The sequence below is a fragment of the Sebastes fasciatus genome, chromosome 12, assembly GCF_043250625.1.
Source record: "Sebastes fasciatus isolate fSebFas1 chromosome 12, fSebFas1.pri, whole genome shotgun sequence".
In the NCBI taxonomy this organism is placed as follows: domain Eukaryota; kingdom Metazoa; phylum Chordata; class Actinopteri; order Perciformes; family Sebastidae; genus Sebastes; species Sebastes fasciatus.
In genome coordinates, this window is record NC_133806.1 from 12993492 (window position 1) to 13018447 (window position 24956).

At 40.0% G+C, this 24956-nt stretch overlaps 3 protein-coding genes across 6 annotated transcripts; 1 reads left to right on the plus strand and 2 right to left on the minus strand.

Moving 5' to 3' along the window:
• Window positions 1–6097: 6097 nt before the first annotated feature.
• On the plus strand, window positions 6098–10533 carry cxcr3.1 (chemokine (C-X-C motif) receptor 3, tandem duplicate 1). 2 transcript variants are annotated; one of them, XM_074653162.1, is made up of 3 exons: window positions 6098–6144; window positions 8162–8572; window positions 8684–10533. In XM_074653162.1, exons 2-3 carry the CDS (start codon window positions 8171–8173, stop codon window positions 9440–9442), a joined length of 1161 nt encoding a protein of 386 aa, XP_074509263.1. In that variant the 5' UTR covers window positions 6098–6144; window positions 8162–8170; the 3' UTR covers window positions 9443–10533. The 2 variants fall into 2 exon arrangements, with proteins under 2 accessions (XP_074509263.1, XP_074509262.1); XM_074653161.1 differs by lacking the exon at window positions 6098–6144 and having other exon boundaries at window positions 6155–8572.
• A 3076-nt stretch (window positions 10534–13609) lies between these two features.
• Window positions 13610–17887, minus strand: LOC141778741 (C-X-C chemokine receptor type 3-like). 3 transcript variants are annotated; one of them, XM_074653164.1, is made up of 4 exons: window positions 17778–17887; window positions 17305–17537; window positions 15728–16081; window positions 13610–15407 (listed from the first exon to the last, which is right to left on the minus strand). In XM_074653164.1, the coding sequence occupies exons 3-4, from the start codon at window positions 16070–16072 to the stop codon at window positions 14667–14669; spliced, it is 1086 nt and encodes a 361-aa protein (XP_074509265.1). In that variant the 5' UTR covers window positions 16073–16081; window positions 17305–17537; window positions 17778–17887; the 3' UTR covers window positions 13610–14666. The 3 variants fall into 3 exon arrangements, with proteins under 3 accessions (XP_074509265.1, XP_074509266.1, XP_074509264.1); XM_074653165.1 differs by lacking the exon at window positions 17305–17537 and having other exon boundaries at window positions 17778–17859; XM_074653163.1 differs by lacking the exon at window positions 17778–17887 and having other exon boundaries at window positions 17305–17771.
• Window positions 17888–19869: 1982 nt separating this feature from the next.
• cxcr3.2 (chemokine (C-X-C motif) receptor 3, tandem duplicate 2) lies at window positions 19870–23030 on the minus strand. The gene is made up of 2 exons (XM_074653166.1): window positions 22640–23030; window positions 19870–22278 (listed from the first exon to the last, which is right to left on the minus strand). Exons 1-2 carry the CDS (start codon window positions 22742–22744, stop codon window positions 21181–21183), a joined length of 1203 nt encoding a protein of 400 aa, XP_074509267.1. The 5' UTR covers window positions 22745–23030; the 3' UTR covers window positions 19870–21180.
• Window positions 23031–24956: the final 1926 nt, after the last annotated feature.

A 24956-nucleotide genomic window follows, 5' to 3' on the forward strand; every position in this document is an offset into this window, starting at 1 on the left:
GGCACTTCTCAGGGCCATCCAATCCCTGTACGCCCAAAGCGAGAGCTGTGTTCGGATCCTCGGCAGTAAGTCGGACTCATTTCCGGTGGGGGTTGGCCTCCGCCAGGGCTGCGCTTTGTCACCAATCCTGTTCGTGATATTCATGGACAGGATATCGAGGCGTAGTCGGGTGGAGGAGGGTTTGCAGATCGGTGTGCTGAGGATCTCATCGCTGCTTTTTGCAGATGATGTGGTCCTGTTGGCATCATCGGTCTGCGACCTCCAGCACTCACTGAATCGGTTCGCAGCCGAGTGTGACGCAGTCGGGATGAGAATCAGCACCTCTAAATCTGAGGCCATGGTTCTCAGCAGGAAACCGGTGGATTGCCTACTCCGGGTAGGGAATGAGTCCTTACCCCAAGTGAAGGAGTTTAAGTATCTCGGGGTCTTGTTCGCGAGTGAGGGGACGATGGAACGTGAGATTGGTCGGAGAATCGGAGCAGCAGGGGCGGTATTGCATTCGCTTTACCGCACCGTTGTGACGAAAAGAGAGCTGAGCCGGAAGGCAAAGCTCTCGATCTACCGTTCAATCTTCGTTCCTACTCTCACCTATGAAAAAACGAGGTCGCGGGTGCAAGCGGCCGAAATGGGTTTCCTCAGGAGGGTGGCTGGCGTCTCCCTTAGAGATAGGGTAAGAAGCTCAGTCATCCGTGAGGAACTCGGAGTAGAGTCCTTGCTCCTTTGCGTCGAAAGGAGCCAGTTGAGGTGGTTCGGGCATCTAGCACGGATGCCTCCTGGGCGCCTCCCTTGGGAGGTGTTCCAGGCACGACCAGCTGGGAGGAGACCACGGGGAAGACCCAGGACTAGGTGGAGAGATTATATCTCTACTCTGGCCTGGGAACGCCTCGGAATCCCCCAGTCAGAGCTGGTTAATGTGGCCCGGGAAAGGGAAGTTTGGGGTCCCCTGCTGGAGCTGTTGCCCCCGCGACCCGATCCCGGATAAGCGGTTGAAGATGGAACAAAAAAATTACAAATATTGTCCAGAAACCCTCACAGGTACTGCATTTAGCATAAAAAATATGATCAAATCATAACATGGCAAACTGCAGCCCAACACGCAACAACAGCTGTCAGTGTGTCAGTGTGCTGACTTGACTATGACTTGCCCCAAACTGCATGTTATTATCATAAAGTGGGCATGTCTGTAAAGGGGAGACTCGTGGGTACCCATAGAACCCATTTTCATTCACATATCTTGAGGTCAGAGGTCAAGGGACAGTTTTCCTTGTCAAAATTTAGCACAGGTTTGGAGGGTTATTTAACCTCCTTCCAGACAAGCTTGCAGGACATGGTTGGTACTGATGGATTCCTTATGTTGTTTTAGTTTCATATGATACCAGTATCTAGCTTTAAAACTGAGTCCGCTACACCCTAAAAATTGCAATTTGCGTTAATGCATTAAAGAAATTAGTGGCGTTAAAACTAATTTGCGTTATCGTGTTAACTTTGACCGCACTAGTTTTGATATTCAATTAACATCATGAATGAATGAATACATCTTCCAAAAATAGTTTCTTCATCTTATATTGTTGTGAGCTGTGCATCTCACAAGCATCATTACAGGGAGTTAAAGATAATGCAACACTGAACTTTGTAATTGTTGAATTAATGCACTGATTACTGGCTGTGAAACGATTGCTTGCTGTTCAAACTTAGCAACGGGATGGGCAACAATATAGGACAGGATTATAGGAATCAAAACTAGCATGTGGAAATATGTTTTGTATGTATTTGTGTTCTTTCAGTTCCTCAAGTGACATATCTCCATGGTTTCACAGTTGCACTTTAAAATCACACTAAATTTAGGGGCACACTCACAACCTACACGTGACACGTCTCGTGAAAAACATACATACTTTAGTTTATCTCACTTTATTCACATTCTTAAAGTTTTTATAGACAAAAGTGGAACCATTTAACTAAATGATTTAATGGAAAAAAAACTGTTGCAAGTGTTGTACGTGTAGTGTGGTTTTAAGTGTATAACACTTCCTCACTTAGGAGGAACAGTGACATTGGGTTTTTGAAGTAAAAAAAACAGCCACACATAACTACTGTGTTTTGCAGTTTCAGCCAAAATGTAGTGTGGATATCAAAATGAAACACTTCAATGTCTGAAACCACATTGACACTATCAACATTTCCATATGTCCTTCAGGCTTTCAAATAATAAATTGTCCTTCTCCAAATATTTGAAAACTGGAACGTCACATGAGATTTTTGGGAGTTAAGATTTAATCCAGCAAGTCCAACACACTGCATTTCACAGCTCTACCATACAGTAAACCTTAAGGCGTGCATGCTGTTTCCATTTTATGTAAAATCGTCAGTGTAATGTTTGCCTCTGGCTGAGGGCTGAAAAAGACACTAGTTTGACTTTCATGACCAGATGCGTGCACTTCCATCAGCCTCTCTCACCACAAGAATTGCATAAGCCCTGCAAAACAGAAGTGGAAAGAAAAGGTGTGAAACAAACAGGAACACGCTCTGAACCTTTTGGAGATGGGCGAGGGGAAACAGACAAGACACTAAAACACAGCGCTGTCACAGGTGTCATGTTTGGGTGCTGGTGTGTGCACACATGAGCAATACCGAGAACAAAAAAAAGGTGAGATAAAAATCTTGAGGTTTTAGAGACAATGGCTGCATGTATGAAATGGTTAGTGAAAATGATTTATGGACAGATTTTACACTGATAAGCAGTATATAAATAGTATCAGGAGTTTTTGATAAAGCCATTAAAGATGCAATGTGAAATTATTTTTACTCTGAGGTGAACAAACGTGTTGAGTGCATTTCCTTCTTCATAAAACGTTTGCAAAGGAAGTATTTTAAATCCAGCATTGCTTACATCCATCTGTGTGTTCCAATACCCATACTACCATACTATTTAGTATGCCAGACAAAGATTTAGTATGTCCCAATACATAATATGTCAAATGCAGTAAGCCAAAAATACCAGGATGTCCTACTACATCTGGTCAAATTTTGCAGAAAGCAAGCTTGTGTTGGGACCCGCCATCAAGATGGTGGCAAGAGCCCACATGAACTCAGTCACATGATCCTTGACCCATGGACTCAGCTCAGTAACCATTGGCTACTGTAGCATGATGACTCGTTCACACCTACTTGTGAAATCCTCCCAGGATAAAACCAGAGGATGACCTTTGTTCTGTCTCTTTCTTGTTCTCCTGCTCTTCTCCTTCTCTTTCCCTTTGGCCCTGCTCTCCCTACAGACCAGAAGCTGCAGAACCAGCTCTGCTGAAGCGACCTGCTTCCTCCAAACTGCACAACTGGATCTCAAACAGCAAGGACAACATCTTTGACCTTTGAACCACTTTCTCCAGCCTGCTTTCTGCAACTCCTCCAACTTAGAATTGCAACCTTTTTCTTTCATGGATTGGTAACGTACTGGGCTTACCTTAGCATTAGCAATGGCACACGGCTGAGCAAGACTGTTCAACTTAACTTCTGTGAATGTACATGTATTGATTTGGTTTAATGTAATTCATTGAGTTTGACTGTTGTGATTTTATTTGTTGTCAGGATATTTGGTTAGCTGGCGTTGCCACATCTGATGTGTTAAGTTATGCCACATAGACAAAGGGTCTTGCATGCAAACTAACCATCTTTTCTAACCCTCTAGCCATTTTAATGTCTTTTGATCTTATGTACCACTGTAATTTGGTGCCCTGTTATTATTAATATATTGATAATTTATTAATATTAATTTGATAAATATTGATAATTATCTTTAATATTTTCTAATAACTAGACCAGCTCCTATCTGCGTGCCCAACACATCATTTTCTGTCTATTCTGACCCACTGCGCAGTGGATATATGAGCAAGAGGGTCAAAGTTAAAGGCACAATGTTATGACAAAGTAGTATATCCCAATTGTATGCATACTGCATGCAACAGTACTTTGTAAGGGCGGCTGCAGTATGTACTAAAACTAAGCAGAAAAAGTATACAATTTGGAATGCAGCGTAAGTTTACTAGCTTGCAGTCTTCTTCTTTCTTGTCTTTGCTGGCACATCGAATCATATCCCAGCATGTTACCACCACCTGTTATTATGTCGACTAATCTATCAGTTGATTTAATCAACAGATCTGTAAAACTGAGTTTCTCCACAAAGAATCACACAAAAGCACCACTTTAAATCTTGTGTTTACCAGAGATGTGCTCATAGGTTTTTGGAAATAAGTCATTCCACGTGAAAAAAAGCATAAAAAACAACTAATCAACTAAAGAAATCTTAGTCAATTCAGACCAAAACGACCGACTAATCGACTAAGAGGGGGCAGCCCTATAAAACACTAATAGAAAAACAGCTCAATAGCGCTACTGGAGGTCTAAAACTCCACAGGATATACCCATTAACCAAAAAGGAAGATGTCCACTGATTATTTATCATTCTTATTTTTCATTGGTTCAAAAGTGTGAGCTGCTGCTGTGTTTGTGTGTCAGTACAAACTGTTGCCATACATCTTTGTACTAATACCACGAACAAAACCTCAGTAGTTCCTGTAAATTGGTAGGAGAGATGATATAGGTGAACAGCACGACCACAAGATACTCATTTCGCTGCTCTGCAGTTTTTTCACTTGTCTCTCTCTTTTTACAGGTGAAATTCAAGATGAGCTGTCAAAGTTGCATTTTGAATCTGTATTTTTGTTTTTACTGATATAATGGCTTAGATATTTTTAAGGTTTAGTTTCATGTGTATTGCAGATTTTATTAGTCTTTTTAGGTGCATCACTTCCAGTATGATCATCATTTTATCTATTAATTGCTTGTTTGTAGTTACACTGGCTTTTAACTTTAAACAGGCTCCTGTAAGCTATACTAACGTCCTCTTTGAATATGTGCTAGTTTCTGTGTTAGTGTTACTACTGTAGTGACAGTTTCATATGTTGTCTGCTGTGACCTTGTGTCTCTTTTGCTATTGTCATTGTGAATGGACCACAAATGTGGGGGTTAATAAAGGGATCTAATCCAATCAAAATGTGCAGTTCAGAAAATTAATTAATAGCTTCAACATCTATTGAATGTTACATTAAAAAAATCCCATTAAATTCTACAAATGATCACGCCAGCAAAATATTGTTAATCATCATCGGTTTCTATGGAAAGTGTACCAGCCTACTCACATGTGTTTTTTAGTATATTCATATCTTTACATCGGTGTAAATTCCCTATATCAACGAGACAAGACATGAGGGCGGAATAAAGATTACTAGCTTGTTCACAGATCACTGAATCACCGTCTAGATCTCTGATTTGTTAAGTGTTTCAATGAATGAATTGAAACTTTTTTTTTAAATTCTTTGTCTATAAGGGTGTCAGAAAATATAGAACATATTGAGTATTGATATATTATGTTTTGTGATACTTTATTGATTCTCAAAAACACTGTATTGATTTTTAATTAATAGTTTACATGCAAAGATTAACTCAGTCAATACTTTATTTCATTTGCAAAGATATTGGCCCTACTTCCTTTAGCAGCTTCTGGTTGTTACTAAAAGTGGTTTCACCACATTGTAGGTTAGTATGTCAGAGAAGTTGTACTATGATGTTGGGATGTTAGATGTTACAGGGATTGTGATAAATGCAAAAGCAGATCTCACTGTTCTGACTGCATAAAAAGTAACTTTTTTTACTGAGATTTTTTATATCGCCTTGGTAACAGTATCGCGATATATTGAACTGTAACCCCTATATCATGATACGTATCGTATCGCCAGATTCTTGCCAATACACAGCCCTGTTTGTCAACATAAAACTTCATTTTCAAGCTGTTTTGTTTTTTAAAAAAAGAGTTTTGTTTTTTTAAAGCGAGCATAAAATAGAAATATAACAGTGAAGTTTAAATAAATAACTCCAATTATCAATACAACAGTTTCCCTAATTTCCCCTAAAAACAATAAACCCTCTGCATGGTTGCTTCTCTTCATTGAGTGGTGAACAGACCTCACACCTCATACACTTTTAGAGGCGGGTATTTTTGACTCTGTAGGAGGTCTATAGGCTCATTTCTGCCTTTAGCCTTGTGAACGTCTCACTGAGAAGTACACATTATCAAAAGATTACAATTCGGTAAGTTATTACCATAAGCCTTATTTTCTAGATGATGCATATATTGTTCTTCCCTAGGAAGATTTTAATACATCATTATTTATTATTTTATCAATGCATTTTAACAGCTTTTTTTACTTCCCTGTACACCTGTTTTGTTTATGTGATTTTCACCTTATTAACTAATTACTGATCAACATAAAATTTAGTCTTGTTTTCATATTTGTTCACTCCTTTTTGCTGTTTGTTCTCACACCTTTAGAGACCACAGTGTTAGACTGATGTGGTTTGTAGCCGTTAACATTACCGTGCCATTCAGTAAAACAAAGTTGCATCATTTTCGCGCAATGGAGCTACAGTCAAATTAGGCTTTTCAATCATTCACCATGACCAAATGATAATTTATGCAACAACTTACAGTTGTTAATTAACATCGTGATTAAACAATTGTTATTTAATTTATTTCTATTTATTTAATTTACTCTTCTGTGTCACTTGGATGTTCATTTCATCTTTGCCACCTTTGTTACTTCTGTTGTGCTTTTTCACCCCCATAATCGTCCTCGCCTGTCTTTGTTTTATTTACATTTCATTATTTATATTTCATGTTATTTGTCCATGTTATTCTTGTGTCATGCTATTTTGCTTCTTTTTGTTTATTCTTGAAAATCAATTATGACAAAACATTATGATTAATAGTTTAGTGCATAAAGGCTTTTAACTTCTGAAACGGAAATTTAGACACGCTTCCTCTCAGAAATTTCTCTTCCCCATCTATTTAAAGAAATTCTGTACATACCCCTTCACCAGTAGTGTGGCAAAAATTGTCAAAAATCTTCCAGCTAAACAGGGAACTGAGATCATGATGATTGGCACAAAGTCATACAGTTCATCGGGCACCGTTCCTTAAAACCATTATTTCCCCGTTACATTTAACATACAAAAATGTCTCTTCTTTCACCTACAAAATATTTGCTCTAATGTGCTTCTGTCATTGTCCCCCAAAAGCTCATTAGCACAGATACAACTTGTCCAGAATACTGCTGTTAGAGTTTTAACAAGGCCGAAGTAAACAACAATAATTAGCTAATTGTGTGTTTTAATTTTAGACTTCAGGATTTTTTTAATTTACATTTTTTTCCCAAATGTTGGCTTATGTTCAGGATTATGTTTAATAGCAAACAAACTTTTTCTTTTACGTTGAAATGCATATAATGGTGACTTATCCTCTTTTGTTTGATATATTTCATAGATGTGTGAATAGTTATCTTGCTCTTATGTGGTCTGATTCTGCCTTGTTTGTTATTTCATTGTATTGCACAGAGCATTTAAATGAACTGTGAGATTGAGATAGATAGATAGATAGAGATAGATGGATAGATGGATAGATGGATAGATAGATAGATAGATAGATAGATAGATAGATAGATAGATAGATATATAGAGATGGATGGATAGATAGATAGATAGATAGATAGATAGATAGATAGATAGATAGATAGATAGATAGATAGATAGATAGATAGATAGATAGATAGATAGATAGATAGATAGATAGATAGATAGATAGATAGATAGATTTGTTTCAAGTTAAACAGCACCACCATGTGGTAGAAACAGATTACACACGTCAAGTGCTCAAACCAAATTAAAGGGGACCTATTATGCTTTTGCAATTTTTCCCTTTCCTTTAATGTGTTATATACTGCAGTTTTTTGTGCATGTAAAAGGTCTGCCAAGTTACAAAGCCCAAAGTCCACACCAAAGGGAGTTACCCTCCCCCACAGAAACACTGAACTGCCTGAAACACCTAGCTTGAAGTCCCTCCTTATCTTTCGTAACGTGGTGATGTCACCAGGAGCTCAGACAGAGGGTGAAAAGAGGTGCTGCAGCAGTGTTTTTTAAACATTAAAGCATGTAAACATGTTCTAGTAGAAACCCAAATTACAAGTATGCACCTGGAAATAAGCATAATAGCTCATCTTTAATGTATAGATTTCCTCCTCTTCTTCTTCTCCCTCCTCTTCTTTTTGTGCAGAGTTCACTGATGGACACTGGCGTGATCACATGGTCCGGAAACGTTGGCCTCCTTGACGGCGCTGGTGAATTATATGGCTTTGACTATGACAATTCCTCCGATGATGCCGAATATTGTTGTGAGGGAGGTGATGTGTGCGACCTGGACGAGGCTACGCGTTTTGAGGCGGTGTTCATCCCAGTTCTGTACTCTGTGGCGTTTGTTGTGGGTATCCTGGGGAACGCAGTGCTGCTGGGAGTTCTGTTGCAGAGCAGAAGGACCTGGAGTGTGACTGACACCTTCATCCTCCACCTGGGTGTGGCAGACGTCCTGTTGCTGGTGACGCTGCCCCTCTGGGCTGCACAGGCCGCTCAAGCTGATGGGTGGACCTTCGGCGCTCCTCTCTGTAAGATCACTGGAGCTGTTTTCACGGTAAGAGGTGTGCAGCAGGAAAGATGCACTGAAACTGCATTGAGGGGCATGATAGTCAGTGGTTGCAAAAATATTTTTCACATCTCTTTGGCTGATTTTTTATACCCTCAGATCAACTTCTACTGTGGGATCTTTCTGCTGGCCTGCATCAGTCTGGACCGCTACGTGTCCATCGTCCACGCCACCCAAATGTACTCCCGCAAGAAGCCCTGGGTCGTTCAGGTCAGCTGCTTGGCGGTGTGGCTCTTCTCCCTGCTCCTCTCTATCCCTGACTGGATCTTTTTGGATGCTGTGGAGGATCGCAGGCGACAGAGAACAGAGTGTGTTCGCAACTACTTCAAGTTTGCCTCTGAGGCAGAAGATGACCGGCGACAGACGGTAGGCGTATGGCGACAGGCATCACGCCTGCTCTACCACACGGTGGGCTTCCTGCTGCCTTCAGTCATCCTGATCTTCTGCTACTCCTGCATCCTGCGGCGGCTGCGGTGCGGCTCCAAGGGCATCCAAAAGCAGAAAGCTTTCAGGGTCATCGTAGCCGTGGTGGTGGTTTTCTTTGTCTGCTGGACGCCATACAACATCACCCTCATGGTGGACACACTTCAAACAGCAAACAGCAGCGACACCTGTGGAGTCAGAACATCTCTGGATAAAGCCAAGGTAATTACCTCCTCCGTGGGTTACCTCCACTGCTGCCTCAATCCCGTCCTGTACGCATTTGTGGGTGTGAAGTTCCGGCGTCAGCTCCTGGACATCCTGAGGTCTCTGGGCTGCAAGCTGAAGATGAGTGCCAAACTGCAATCTGTTGGTACCAGCCGAAGAAGCTCCTTTTGGTCCGAGTCTGCCGACACCTCCAACTCCATTGCTGTCTGAGAGAGAGAGAGACAGAAATATTAACAAGCACATGCACAAACCTGAACAAGCTTACAAACAGACACATGAACAGCTGAGTGTACAGCTGTGTGTTTCTGTAAATTCCCTGTGTTATATAACTGGCAACAGGCTATGCATTCTTTGATTTTCCTGTAGTTCACAGTGCATTAGTAGCTGAATATTAGGGCTGTCGCGAACACCACTCTTTGGGCTTCGAAGCTTCAGTGAGAAATATTCAATGGCATTGGAAGCTTTGCGGCGTGGCTGACATGTTCTTCTGTCTGTCTGTCTGTCTGTATCTCCCCATTTCAGTGCCGCTGCTGCACTACTGTACACACAAACTCATCCACACAAACACACACATACACACACATCCACACACAACAAACAGCAATATCCGTCAGAGAATAAGTAAGGGATAATGTACAATGAGCTGGTCATTGTTGTGAAATAAACCCCGACAGGGCAATGCCGAATGCACGGCAATCAGTTCCGAAATCAGAACCGCGCCCATAGCAACGGTCTGTTATACATAGCAACAGTCTGCTATAAAGAAATAACAGACCGTAGAATGCCGTGATTGACCAATCAGAATCGAGTATTCAACAAAGTGGGGTAATAATTAATAATAATTCATGTTGCATATGAAGAATGTTGTGGGATTAATCCTTATTTCCTGGGCTATTTGGGGATTTATACTTTATTTCTGGTATAAAAAAACAAAATCGAAGCATATGAACACTGGTTTGGCGGTCGATTACCATGGCAACAGTCGAAGCTTCGAAGCATTCAGGTCAGCCGAACTGAACATGGATATGACCAAATATGATTTTGTCTGTCTGGGACTTGAGGTCATACACCTGTACTTGTAGGCAGAAGATATATATTTTTTTATTTTTGTAGTAGTAGAACTGTAAGGCTACATTGCAACATAACCTGTAATACTGTATTAAGTATTATTACTGCATATACTGTTTTGCATACAATCTTTTAAATGACATTTTTGTACCCCAATTATACTGTATGTTGAACTATGTTTTGTATATGGATTGCTCAAATACAGAATAAAATGTTATTTTTTTAATCATAAACCAGTGTGTCTTTTACATTACAGTACAGCAACAGGGCCAACAGGACCACTTAAAGGCCTACATTTCTTAACATGTTACTGTTTTTTAGGCATAAAAACATACCTGGTAGTGTAGAGAAAGCTTTGAAACAACTCTTAGACCATAATGTAAATTTACACAAAGTATAGTTGAACAGTTAAATGAATAAATAGATTTTTAAAAATACCTTGAAAATGCTACAGAGTTTGTTTGGTGGCTAGACAAAAAGGCTGTTCATCAGCAATTAAAGTGAAAGGTATTGTGTCTGCAGCTTCCACTGTAAGCAAGGAGCCAGCAAGATGCCATGGCTGGGGTTTAGCTCCTGCTTGTATTATGTTTCTGCATAATCCAAACACACATGCGCTTCATTTTAAAAAGTCTTATGGACTGTAACAATCTGTGTTTTACTTGTTTTACTCAAGGTTTTCCAAATTGTAACCTTGATTGGTAATTCACAGAAAGTGATGTTTGCACATTTTTCCTATACAGCCAGTGAAGACGTTATAAAATCAGTCAAGCATACATGTATACTGCACGGTAATGGATGTTGCAACTCAGATAGACGATAGATGAGTTTGCAGCATGAAACTTCACAATTTAAACATTAGAAGTTAGATTGTGCAACACCTCTTTCTATTCTCTCTTCTTTTTGTATGTATTGAGCATCTGAGACATTTCAATATATTAACATTTCTAACCTGTTCTCTATGATTATGATATAGTTAGGATCACTTAATTACATATATTAATACATGCAAGAGCAACAAGTTAACTGCAAAACCACATGAAACGGTTTCAGTGGAAACATCTTCTATCTTTTTGACAGGAAATTGAAGTAAAAAAACAAAACAGCCGCACATCCTCAAACACGTGGTTTAGCAGAAACGAAAAGTTATAGACGTGCAAAGAGAACAGAGAAATGCCGTGACACGTAGCTGACTTCTCCAAAATCAACCAATGTGCACACACGATTACTAGAAAACCACAGCATGACACCACTGCTAACCCTTATAACACATCTTGTTCATGATTTACATGAGAGGCAAACATTTGACTGCAGCAGGGTGATGGTGGTGTTGAGAGGTCATCCCTTAAACTGGCTTGTTTCCAGTAACAACCAGTGTGTCTACAGTATAAACAGTTCACTCCAGAAGCAGCAGCTCTTGTAAACATAAACTCTTCCACAGTCATTCCGAGAGTCAAGAGCCTGGCTGCACGCCCATTCGAACACATCAAGCTCTGTGTGGTATGTGGTCAAGAAGCTAGTCACGTTGTTTTTTAAACTTTTCTCCTTTAATGAGGCAAGGCCTTGATTTTTGAGGGGGGTTCTTGTGGACAGTGCAACAAACTTTGTGTTTGTACTGATAACAGATTTGTTACTCATTAAAGAAAAGTCCCGATTAGCCGCTTGTCTCTTAGTTTGAGAAGCTCTAGCTTACACAGGAAATAACACTTCAATCGGATGCAATACTCAAGACTAAATATAATCAGTAATGCTATAAATTTGACGTGTTGCTGCTGTCACAGTCAACCAGCATTTCTCAAATTAGACCACGTTTATCTTGAGACTTTAGCTGTAGATGAACTTGAACACCACTGTAGTGAAAGCAGAAAGAGGAAGGAAAATAGGTGGCCTGAGAAGAGGGAAACTGTTTCTTTTCTTGTGTGAAATTACTGCACATTGAGAACAGTTATGAAAGTAATTTATTTCCAGTCACATTTATAAGTGTTAACTAGGGAAATATTTAATCGCGATTAATCGCATGATTGTCCAAATTAAGCAAATTAATTGCACATTTTTTATCTGTTCAAAATGTACCTTAAAAGGGAGATTTGTTAAGTGTTTAATACTCTTATCAACATGGGAGCGGGCAAATATGCTTGCTTCATGCAAATGTATGTATATTATTGGAAACCAATTAACAACACAAAACAATGACAAATATTGTCCAGAAACCCTCACAGGTACTGCATTTAGCATTAAAAAAATTTGATCAAATCATTACATGGCAAACTGCAGCCCAACAGGCAACAACAGCTGTCAGTGTGTCAGTGTGCTGACTTGACTATGACTTGCCCCAAACTGCATGTGATTATTATAAGGTGGGCATGTCTGTAAAGGGGAGACATGTGGGTACCCATAGAACCCATTTTCATTCACATATCTTGAGGTCAGAGGTCAAGGGACCCCTTTGAAAATGACCATGCCAGTTTTTCCTCACCAAAATATAGTGCAAGTTTGCGGCAATATTTAACATCCTTAGCGACGAGCTAGTATGACACGGTTGGTACCAATGGATTCCTTAGGTTTTCTAGTTTCATATGATGCCAGGATCTTCACTAGCTTTAGAAATGAGCCCGCTGAAACCTAAAAATCACAAGTTGCATTACTGCGTTAAAGAAATTAGTGGTGTGAAAACGAATTTGTGTTAATGCGTTATTATCACGTTCGCATTGACAGCCCTAGTGTTAACATTATTATCTTGCCTTGAGTGCAGAAATCAAGTGTGTCTGCCTGGCAGGCCATAACCTGCACAGCAGCGTGGAGTTTAAACCACAAATTTCGTGATCAGCAGCACAGCGTGCACTGTGATATTTAAATGAGATCTCATCTCCTCTGACTCCTCTTCTTTCCTCCATTTGCCACCTACTCTTTTTTTCCAGTCAACTGCCCTTTCACATAAGCACGCCATTGTTCTCTCTCCACCAAACAAACAGACACGTCTTTAGATGAGAGTAAAAAGAGAGCTATGAAAAGACTGCAGCACCAACAGAGAGCTTTTTTTTTCTCCCCCTCTTCCTCCTCCTACGTCTCGCTCTCTGTCACCTGACTGATGACATCACCACCTGTTTGTGTCATACGGTGTCCTACAGTCCACACATATATGTTGAAACAATACAGTCAAAAATAAATAAGATTGAGTGATTCGCCAAAGGGAAACTCCCTCACTGCACTCATACACACACACACCTGCTGCGCAATCGTGGAATTCACACTTTACTAACCTTTCCTGCCTAAAGATAACAAGAAAAGAGAAACAGTTTGTGTTAACCACAATTAAGTTGTAAACTCTGTCGGACTCTTTAATGGAAGATCACATAACACTGACTGACGAATTATATTATATTGTTTTGACAAGAGTTTATATTCCCATATTCTGTTCCCACAGTTTCAACCATTATGGCATTAGCTTTATGATGATTGTTTAACAGCTGACACATTTCCCTAATATATAAAACAATGGAAAAAAAAAGTTTGCTTTCAAAAATAAAAATAAAAATAATAATAATAATACACAATAAAAATACAGATGTCCACAATTGAATAAAAAAAACTCATGATTTAGGGTGAAGAGCAAAATTGTGCAACAGTGATTACAAAATAAAAGTTTGACTGTCACCATGACTTGGCTCGGAAAACTTCACATTAAAGTGCAATGTGAAAGAGTCATTTTTATAAATATCTATTTCTGATCCGCAACCCATCATAAAGTCCTCCATCCCTTGAACCCATGACGACTTCACACTAAGTTCCCCTCAGGGGTGGAGCGTTACTCAGGTCACTTCTGAGTCACAGGACGGCATTTTTGTCCATTAAAGGGGAACTACGCCCATTTTCAAAAATTCCTACATGTCATTGCTTTGGTCTCAGACAGTCCAAAAAATATTAGTAAACATGAAAAACTCTCCTGAAAATCCAAAAACTAGAGTGCAAAAATTCCGACTTGTAATGTCATACGGTATAAAGCGTGTAACTGCTTCATAGACAATGAATAGGAAAGATGTTGTAGATGACACTGAGAGCACCCAGGGGAATGTTCTGACTATATGGGAACATTTACAGTTTCACAACTGAGGTCGCTACAATAGAATAAAGCTCATTTGGGTATAAAGAAGAAAACAAACATTCTGTGGGTCCAAGAAATCCGTCTCCCATTCATTGTCGATGGGGCAGCTCCAGACTTTATACCCTATGACATCACAAGTTTGAGACTTACTTCTCTGGTTTCTGGCTTTGAGAGAGAGGAGCTCATGTTCACAAATTTTGATTGAACTTTCCTCGGCCATGGAAATAATATATTGGAATTCTTAATTTGGGTGGTGTTCCCCTTTAATCAGCACTCAGTTGACTGCACCGGATCTACACTTGTCCTCTGGTTCAGCTCTTCCACCTCGTGATTCTGGTTGGAGAGGTCCTCCTCGCCCACGTCCAACTCCCACAGCCAGCTCTCAGATTCAACTTTATCGCATCTCAACATGGCCAGCGTTCGTTTCCTGAAGTTTGCACACAGGCCGAAATAGAGCAGCGGCCTGAGGCAGGCGTGCATGCAGCCCAGACCAGATGTGATACTCAGAGCTTTTTTCAGGGAGCGTTCCAGCTCCTTAGAGCTGCTTCTGAAAGTGTCAACAATGAGGGTGATGTTGTATGGCATCCAGCAGAGAAGGAAGACCACTACCATGGGCAGCATGATCATGATGGCCCTCTGCTTCTTGGGGCCTATAGAGCTGCTACGCTGCAGCCGCTGCAGGATACAGGAGCAGCAGATGATCAGGGCGGCTGAAGGCAGCAGGAAGCCCAGCGTGTGGTGGAGCAGGCGTGATGCCAGCTGCCAATTAGTTACCGGCTGAGAGTAGCTGTGAAAACACAGGGTTTTGTCTTGTGCTTGGTCGTACCTCGCCTCCAGGAAAATACAGTCAGGGAAGGTGAGGAAGATGGAGACGATCCAGACCGACAGGCAGCTGATATGAGCCAACCTGGGCTTCTTCTTGGAGTATAGCTGGGTGGTGTGGGCGATGGACAGGTAGCGATCCAGACTGATGCAAACCAGTAGAAAGATCCCACAGAAGAAGTTGATCTAGGAAAAAGAAAATGGAAACTTGAGTCAGATGGAAACCTCCAGTTTCTTTATCACTTTCACTTCTCCCCTACTCTGATCCCCCCCTCTTGCCTCTTACCAGAAACGCTGAAATGCCTGGAGGGATGTGGATGTGAAAAGGGAGTATACTTGCTCAATAAAAGTATTAAGTACAATGACCCTAGTCTGCCAAGAGTCTTCATTAAGTAGGAAATAATGGCCTACAGCCAAACACAACTTTCTCATAGCTTCACTGAAACAACCTCCCTTTCGCTTTCCAGTCCCGGCCTGTTCTACTGTACAAACCACTTGGTACTTACATTAAAAACAGCTCCATTAATCTTGCAGAGAAAATCCCCAAAGCACCATCCACGTTGTTGAGCGGCCTGTGCAGCCCATAAGGGCAGCGTCAGCAGCAGCAGGACGTCGGCGACACACTGGTGGAGGACGAAGGTGTCTGTTATAGTCCAGGATCGTATCTTCTGAGCCAGGACAGCCAGGAGCAGGCCATTCCCCAGCAGGCCTATAACCAGCTCCAGGGAGTACAGGAGCGGGATCAACACCACTTTACTGGCTTTTAACTCAACGTCCTCTTCATACACATAGTCCTGATCGTAGTCGTAGCTGCCGTTCTGACTAAACAATCCATCGAGATGCACGTCCATGTCCGTTTACTGTGGAGGCAAAGAAGGTCAAACTTAGAAGAGAGAAATACAAAATGCTGCAGTGCCTCAGAGGACAGATGTCCAAAGCTTATACACTCCTCTTTCTCTTTCTCTCAGTCAGCTGTGTGAGAGTTGAGTCTTGTAAATCTACCCTTGGGAAGTCCAGCTGAGTCTTTATAATCATGCTCAACCTCTCACTCAACTCACATGGTATCATGATGTCACCGGATGAGGCAACAGAGTGGTTCCCCCTGGTCATGCACACCCACAAAATCTATGAAGCTATTTTATGCACAGTGGCTGTGAGCTATAGTCACTTTTTTTAGACTGTTGATGTAGAGATATGCAAACACGCTACGAAACCAGAAGTGCCGGTATGTGTTAAGATAAGGCACATTAAAGAGTGCGCAGACAGATATGAATTATGCAATGATCTGTTTCGAAACTGACACCAAAAACTGAGCGAAAGGCTCGAATAGCAGTACTGCAATGTTACAGATGGAATTATGCATTAGTTAGTCGATGTTTTATTCTTGTTTTATCGAGTCTGTCTTGACGTTCTCTTTTATCAGCTGGTATGGGTTGCTTACCCTCAAAAACAGGAATAGGTTGCAGGGTATAGTCAAAGTGTGCAGCAAAATTGCAGGCATCACCCTGAATGACTTGGCTCCTCTATTCCAAAGTAGGACCTTGAAGAAGGTTCAGTAAGTCCTAGCTGATCCTAGCCATCCCATTGAGTTCAGGTTGCTCCTGTCAGGCTGCAGATACAGTTTGCCTAAACTTAGAACCAATAGGCTCAGAAATGATTTTGTTCCGACTGCCATTGGTTTCCTAATCAATGCCCTGTAATGTTGTAAGCTTTTGTATTTATTGCCTTTAATAGGCTATTTATTGTGTTTATTGTATTTGTTTGATGACTGTGTGGTACTGTTGACTGTACAACAAATTGCCCCTAGGGGATAATAAAGTTTTCCTTGACCTTTATCTAGTTCACATATATTATAAAAGTCAATAATAGGTTATATAGGCCTATCATAAAGGCAAGGCAAGGCAAGGCACGTTTATTTACATAGCACATTCATTACACAAAGGTAATTCAAAGTGCTTTACATATATAAAAGCAAGATAAAAGAGCACAAAGTGCACGAGATAAAAACGAATAAAAGAATATAAAAGTATAATTTAAAAGAGATCTAACCTTGAGGAGTTTGCACATACATGATGTTACTTACCATAAATGGCTCCAGCAGCTGTAGACTTCAGAGGACAATGACCACTCTGTGTGTGCTCTGTGGATTGATGATACTAAAAAAGGAGAAACTCAGCAACTTGCTGTGTCTCTTCACCTCCGGGGTCAACGTCAGTGTCTTTTGGAGGGAGGAAGCTGAGACTCCTGCAGCTGTCGAGCTGACCCTCAAGACCAGCAAAAATACGCACAGAATGTCTCTCCAAGTTGGAGCGCAAACTTTAGAGAAGTAAAGAGGAATGACGTGTTTAAACAAGCTGAGGGTAAATCCACCATAAACAGAACCGCCCGGGTAGCAGGGGAAATTTAAAAAAAAGCAGACGATGAGAAAAGCTGCGCTTCTTCCTCAGCTGGAAGTTTTACAACCCGGACGCACTGCACACTGTGTCCATAATGTGACCACAATGTGACCTTACAACCTGTGATTATTACGCACACAAGGAATAAACTTACACTCACTTTAATTACTTCCTCACTGGATTGTTTTGCTTAAACAAATGTCACCTCTTCTCGTCTCGTCTCGTTTCGTTTCTTCTCGCACATTGCCAAACCTGCCAACTCACACGAAAAACCTCGATTCATTGTTTTTCAAAATAAAATCTGTAATGAAATTCACTGCAGCGTCTAAAAAAAAAAAAAAAAACTCACGTTAAGGAGGATGCATGTGTGTGCCCATGTAAATTATATTACTATATTTTCTTGTTTGCTTTGTTGTTGTTGTTGTTTTAACTCTACTCTTTCTTTTTGTCATTATTATTATTGTTATAACTTTTCCTGGTTTTGTTTTGTTTTTGAATGTTGAGGTTGTTTTCTCTAGTGTACTTGGTGGGTTTGTCTGTAAGCCCATCTACTTAAAAGTTGGTTTATAGACTGTTGTAATTACAAACAGTGGATTGCATATATGAAAACAGCCTTGAAAAGAGGGAACAAATAAAGAAATAAAAAAACCTAAGAGAAATAAGTTGAGAAATCTACAGTGCTCTTTTGTTTGTAGTGACCAGCACAGGATATGATACAAAAATGGCACAGTCCGCATTGCCTATGCCATTATTGTGGGGAAACACGTGCTTTATTTTGAAGGCCAGCTTCCTTGTTTCCGCTCTCTGGTGCGTGACTTGACGCACCACGCAGCGCTGAACACAAAGCAGGCGAACAATGAGACGCACAAAGAGACGCTCTCCACCAAGTGGAGCTGTTGTGTTTCACAACTGAACAATAAGATTAAAGCTGCTCCAACCTGCTGGTTTACCCGGTTATCACCATAATTAGGACGGAATAAAGTCAGCAATATGTCTTTTTACATCAGTGTCTGAGGAGGATGTTTTAGGCGGGGTCATGGTTTTACACAATCATCGAGATAGCTCAATGATTTTTATTGTGTTATAAAGTGAATACAAAAAACAAGTGAATACCTGTGAAGGGACACATATATAAAAAAGACCAAACGATATTATACAGAGAAAGACAAATAACAAAGTACAAAAACAAAACAAAACAAAACAAAACAAAAACAACACAAGGGGATAAAAGCAGGTTGAAGAATGTGTGTGTGTGTGTGTGTGGCCTTTCTAAAAGAAAAGTACATCAGACAGACAGATTTGTGTAAAAACTCAGGAAAACTCATCTCTGATTAAATATTCACAGGAAATAATCTGCTCAAAATGTATCCAGATCACTCGTTTTACACAAACTTCCTGCAGTTGTGTTTGATTGTGCACACACACACACACACACACACACACACACACACACACACACACACACACACACAGTATATATAAATATATATAATATGTGTACACATACATATATACTGTATATGTTCACATACATATATATGTCTATGTACACATACATAGATACATATATGTACATAGACATATATGTATATATATATATATATATACAGTATGTACATATACATATACATATATGTATATATACAGTACAGTACCTCAAAATTGTAATGTATTTTATTCCACATCAATACTTTGTTACCACTAAGGGTCGCCAAAGCTTCACTGGGGGTCGCGAGGCCTTGTTGATTTGAAGTAGTATTGATGTGGAATATAATACATTACAATTTTGAGATACTTGTAGGCTACTTTACTTCACATTTTAAGCTACTTTATACTTCTACTTTACTACATTTCAGAGGGAAATGTTGCACTACATTTATTTGACAGCTGCAGTTTCTTTTGAGATTAAGATTTTACATAAAAAACATTATATATATTAATAAATAATAAGATGATGACATACAATGCATTGATAGAGATTAAACTAGTGGTTCCAAACCTTTTGGACTTGTGAACAATATGAACACATTTTGTGATCGGAAAATGAACGTTGCACAATAATATAATTTACCAGAAGACCCTCAGTTGAGACAGAAGAAACCGCAAGTGGGTTCAGTTCCTCACACAGTTTTGAAAAGTCTGTCATAAAGTAATACTGAAAGGGGATTTTGCTCATCCTGTCTATTCCCTCTGTCTCTGGTCTAGTAAGAGAGAACCTGACATGTTGAGGAATATATGAACATGGCACCGTATTTTTATTCCAAAATATTTATTATAAAAATCTTTGTACATCACAAACAGGATGGTTTCGATGTAATAAACAAAATTCAAAACAAGTTATATTGTATACATTTCCTCTTTCGCTGAAGCACCCAGCTGAGAGAACAGCTGTATATGGATCATGAGGAAAAAACAATAAAGAAAAGCGAGAATTTCAACACATTAGAATGTCACTGTTTTATAAGCTCAGACTTGTTTTGCTGCAAACTATCCGAGTGTGGCGTGTGATGACAAATATCTACGTGTGTAAGGATGTGAAATATGAGTCTGACTACGTGAAGCTACATCTTAACTGCTGAACAAGCTTTTCTAGGAATGTGAAGAAATCGAGATGTTTCACAAGATTTGACCTATGGACAAAAAAATCAACAAGCTCTCAGGAAAAACGTTACATGACGGTGTCAGCATGTGTGGCGTTTTGCCTCACCGTCCCTTAATGATTTACAGTCTTCTTTGAAAAACTTAACATATTGTAAGCTGCACAATAGAAACTAGTTATAAAAGCACCAGTGGAAGAAGTATGTCACTTTTCCGTCTGAGAACATTTTTAAAGTCTTATATAAGCTGGAAATATGTTTTTTTTTTAGTCCTTTCTTTCTCTGAATTCACTCAAGGTATCTTTCTATTTTTCTCTCAGCCCCACATTCCTTCACACATACACAACAACATGCACATCTCCCATCATCTCTAGGGGTGGGAATCAGAACCAGAGGCCCAACGATACGACAATATTATCACAATACTTAAGTCACGATATGATCTTATTGCGATTTTAAACATTTTGTGATAGGTTGAGTATTGTGCTAAGATATATTGTGATTTATTACCGTTTTTGAACTGCAAATTTTGCAGTTTGTCAACATCTGTTTTATCTAATAAGATACAGTTTTCACTCTGTTCATCTCAGAGTTTTCATTCACATATCTTGAGGTCAGAGGTCAAGGGACCCCTTTGAAAATGACCATGCCAGTTTTTCCTCGCCATTATTTAGCATTCTTCCACACAAGCTAACATGACATGTTTGGTACCAATCGATTCATTATGTTTTTTTCTAGTTTCATTTGATTCTCTAGCTTTAAGACTGAGCCCGCTACAATCTCAGAAAGACAGAATAGTGTCCAGGCTCGTTGTCAGATTCTTAAGAGCTTAATAGTTTATAATAAAAGATTGATACCTGACGTGTATCGATACAATATTGCCAGGCCAAATATCGTCATACTATGATGTATCGATTCCCCCCCACACCCCTAATCATCTCCCTCTTCCTGTCTCTCTAACCAGTTTCAGACCATGACAGAGAAGGACGTGTTTTCGCTTTCTGCAGAGCTGAAAGATCCCGTGGTTCTCCTGCGCGTCCTCTCCCTCCATTCCTTCATCCCCAGCAAGCCTCTCTGTCCCAGCAGCCCCTTACACATACTGCCCATCTCCTTCCTGAACTTCACCCCCACGAAGCCGTACAGCAGAGGGTTCAGGGCGCAGTGCGACAGCCCCAAGCTTTCCGTGATCAGTGTCCCAATGTCCACCACGTGGCCAAACTTGCAGCCTCCAGTCACCACTTCCAGCCTGTGCAGACTGTTTGTCAGCTGGAAGCAGTTGTACGGTGCCCAGCAGATGACAAACACAGACACTAAGGAGATGATGAGGCGGAGAGACTTGCGCTTTTGGTGGCGAGTGGCGTTGCAGAGAGCCTTGAAGATGCGGATGTAGCAGTAGAGCATGATCAGCAGGGGGAGCCCGAAACCAAAAACCACACTGACCAGCTGCAGCCCTACCTGCCACTGGATGGAGTTATCAGTGAACCACACCTGGCACAGGAGCGTCTTCTGATGGCCTATGTTCACCTGCACTACCTGTTTGAAAGTCATGTCAACTCCACTCAGGCCCAGGCAGACCACCCAGATGAGGGCGCACGCAATCTGGGCATGGCAGGTGTTGCGCTTCCAGCCAGAGCTGACAGCGTGAACAATGGCCAGGTAACGGTCAAAGCTGATGCAGGCCAGGAAGAGGATGCCGCTGTAGCGGTTCAGGGAAAAGAGGGCGCCGGAGATCTTGCAAACAGCCACACCGAACACCCACTGGTGAGCCCACTGCACTGCAAACAGGGGCAGGGTGAAGGCCAGCAGGATGTCAGAAATGGCCAGGTGAAGGAGGAAGGTGTCCGTCAGAGAGAAGGCGCAGGCTCCTCCGCTCTGAGAGTTTCGGTAGCGTCGGATCACACACAGAACCAGCACGTTGCCCACTAGAGCCAGGAGGAACACCAGGCTGTATACAACAGGGGAGTACCTCTGTGCAAAACTGTAGGTGTCCTCCTGTAAGCATGGGGCTGCATGGGTCCTGCTCGTGTTTGGGGACCAGGTGAAACCGTCATACTCATCCCCATACTGTTGCCAAGAGAGAGGAAAAGAGTTCTGTCAAATTACTGAAACAGATCAAGAAAAGCTATACTTCTCAGCATTTCACAAACTTTATAATGCTGAAACCAATCCTTGTCCGTTTTATTTTAATTTACTTGAGCCTCAATAAGTGCTATTTTTGACACAAAGGTTATAAGATTCACAAAACGTCAAATAAAATCAGTTTCAGTATTTAATCTTATCAAAAAGCAACTTTAAAGATAATTGACGTTTATGCTAGATACTTAATGTTATAGAAAATAAACAGAATCGGAAGTCTCAGTCAGAACTTTGCGTCTCCTGATAACATGAAATGATGCACATGAAAGATGAAAAAATATCCACTCACCCAGTAATCTTCTGTGGTTGACGCGACTTCTGTGGTTGGCACGATCATATTTGTAGCAAATAAGGAGGCAGCAGAGCACCTGAAGTCCTCAGAAAGCACACTCATAAACACAATGGGTAAACATCCTTTTTCTCATCCACACTTGTCCAGATGTGGGAGGATCAGAAAGAAGAAGTCATAATTTCAGGAACCGAATCCTCGCACATTTTAGACAGATGCAAACATAGCTATAGTGGGAATAGATGACTGTGTCAAGGAAATTGTGACATAGATCTTTAAAACACGGCTGCAGCCAGCTATGTCAGACAGACCAGACAGTGCATGACTGGTGTACTCAATATGGAAAAATATATTCTATCTTTGACTTCATCTATACTGCAGATCCAATTTATGTTATTTTAATGTATACAACTCTTACATATAATATCAGAGGGGAACAACATTTATTGGAATTTAAAACTCAAGAAGTAGAAACTGCTTTACAAAACAATCCTCCACAAATGGAGAAGTGAAAGTGCAACTGGCTGGACATTCTTGTGGTGGATTGTAACTAAGTACATTTACTCAAGCACAATTTCGAGGCACTTGTACTTTACTTGAGTATTTCCATTTTATGCTACATTTTACTTCTACTCCACTACATCTCAGAGGGAAATATTATACTTTTTACTCCACCACATGTATTTGATAACTTTAGTTACTTTGCAGATTTAGATTATTAACACAAAATATAATCAACTAATAAATGAAGATGTTTTATTATAGGATAAGCTGACCAGCAGTATATAAAGTAATTAAAATGAGCTCCACCTTTACTAGCTGCAACATTAAAGCGATGAACACATTAATAAACCAATAATTATGATCCAGTAATATAATATATATTATTCTGAAATGGGACATTCTGCATAGAGAGTGCTTTCACTTTTGGTATGTTTAAGTATATTTTGATGCTAATACTTTTGTACTTTTACTTAAGTAAGATTTTGAATGCAGGACTTTTACTTAGAGTATTTATTTACTGTGGTGTTGCTACTTTTACTTAAGTAAAAGATCTGAATACTCTGAATACTGATAGTGGAGACTGGGAATTTCAAAGTCTCCACTATCTTCTTCTTTATAATCTGCTTTGTGATATTAAGCATTACACTCAGACCGTATTGTAATAACTTGGTGAAAACTTTCAGAAGCATTCTTTGAATGTCATGAATTTTACAATTTGTCAAAATATGAAGTTGTTGAAGAAAAAAAAAAAATGCTGTACAAAATATTTCAAGCTACTTTCTGGTTTGATTTTAGAGATTTTTTTTTTTTAACTCCAGCATCTTTGCAAAGCTTAGGCCAAGTGAAAAGTAGAGCTCTATTTATAAATGTGGAATGAAACAACTTAGTTCTTACTTACTTTAACCCGCAGATCTTGTTAAGAAGACAGGATGCAAACAAATGGGCTGTTTAAGAACATCCTGGATACCATATACTGTTTGATTACATTTAAATAGAACACAACAGGAAATTAACTAATTTGTTCATCTATGCGGTTAGCCTAATAGGGGGGGGGGACATGAACATGCTTATCAGAGATGCTTTGGACAAACCGATACCAAAATGGCATCTGCAAAAATGCACTACACGCCGTAAAATGAAATACATTACTCCAGTTTTACCCCATCGCATTAACTCTAATACACCTGATTTATGTATCAAATGTGGTGTACATGAGGGTAGCTTGTTGCATTGCCTTTGGGAATGCCCAACCATAGTATTGAAAGGAGATAATGACTTTATGCATTGCCACAAAAGAGCAGCATCCACTATGCTCTAAATTGTGTATTTTTGGATGTTTCCCAGTAAACTGTAAGCTTAATAACACGAATAAGAAGATGGTTATATTCTGTTTACTTGAAGCTAAACATAAAATTGCTCTGTCATTGAAAACCATGAACAGACCAAGCAAACAAAGTTTGTTTTTTTTCATTTTTGAATTCTGAGCGGTTTTGTTATTAATAAGAGTCAGATTCTCTTTTCCACCAATATGTGATCTTAGTACCTTGTCATCAAGTACGGTAGCAGAATGTGCCTTACTTACATTATATTCAAAGTGTCTTTGGGTGTTTTTTTAAGTTATGTGAAAAATTCAATAATCATATTTGTCAAAAGAAGGAAATACATTTAAATCTCTTTCATGCTCTGTAAAGCAACTTGAACAACTTCGAATAATATTGTGATATGAGAAAACACTTCAGCAGCGTAGAGTCAAAGAATTCCACTTAAACTCATGGTTGTTGACCACAGACAAACACATGCAGACTCAGCTCAG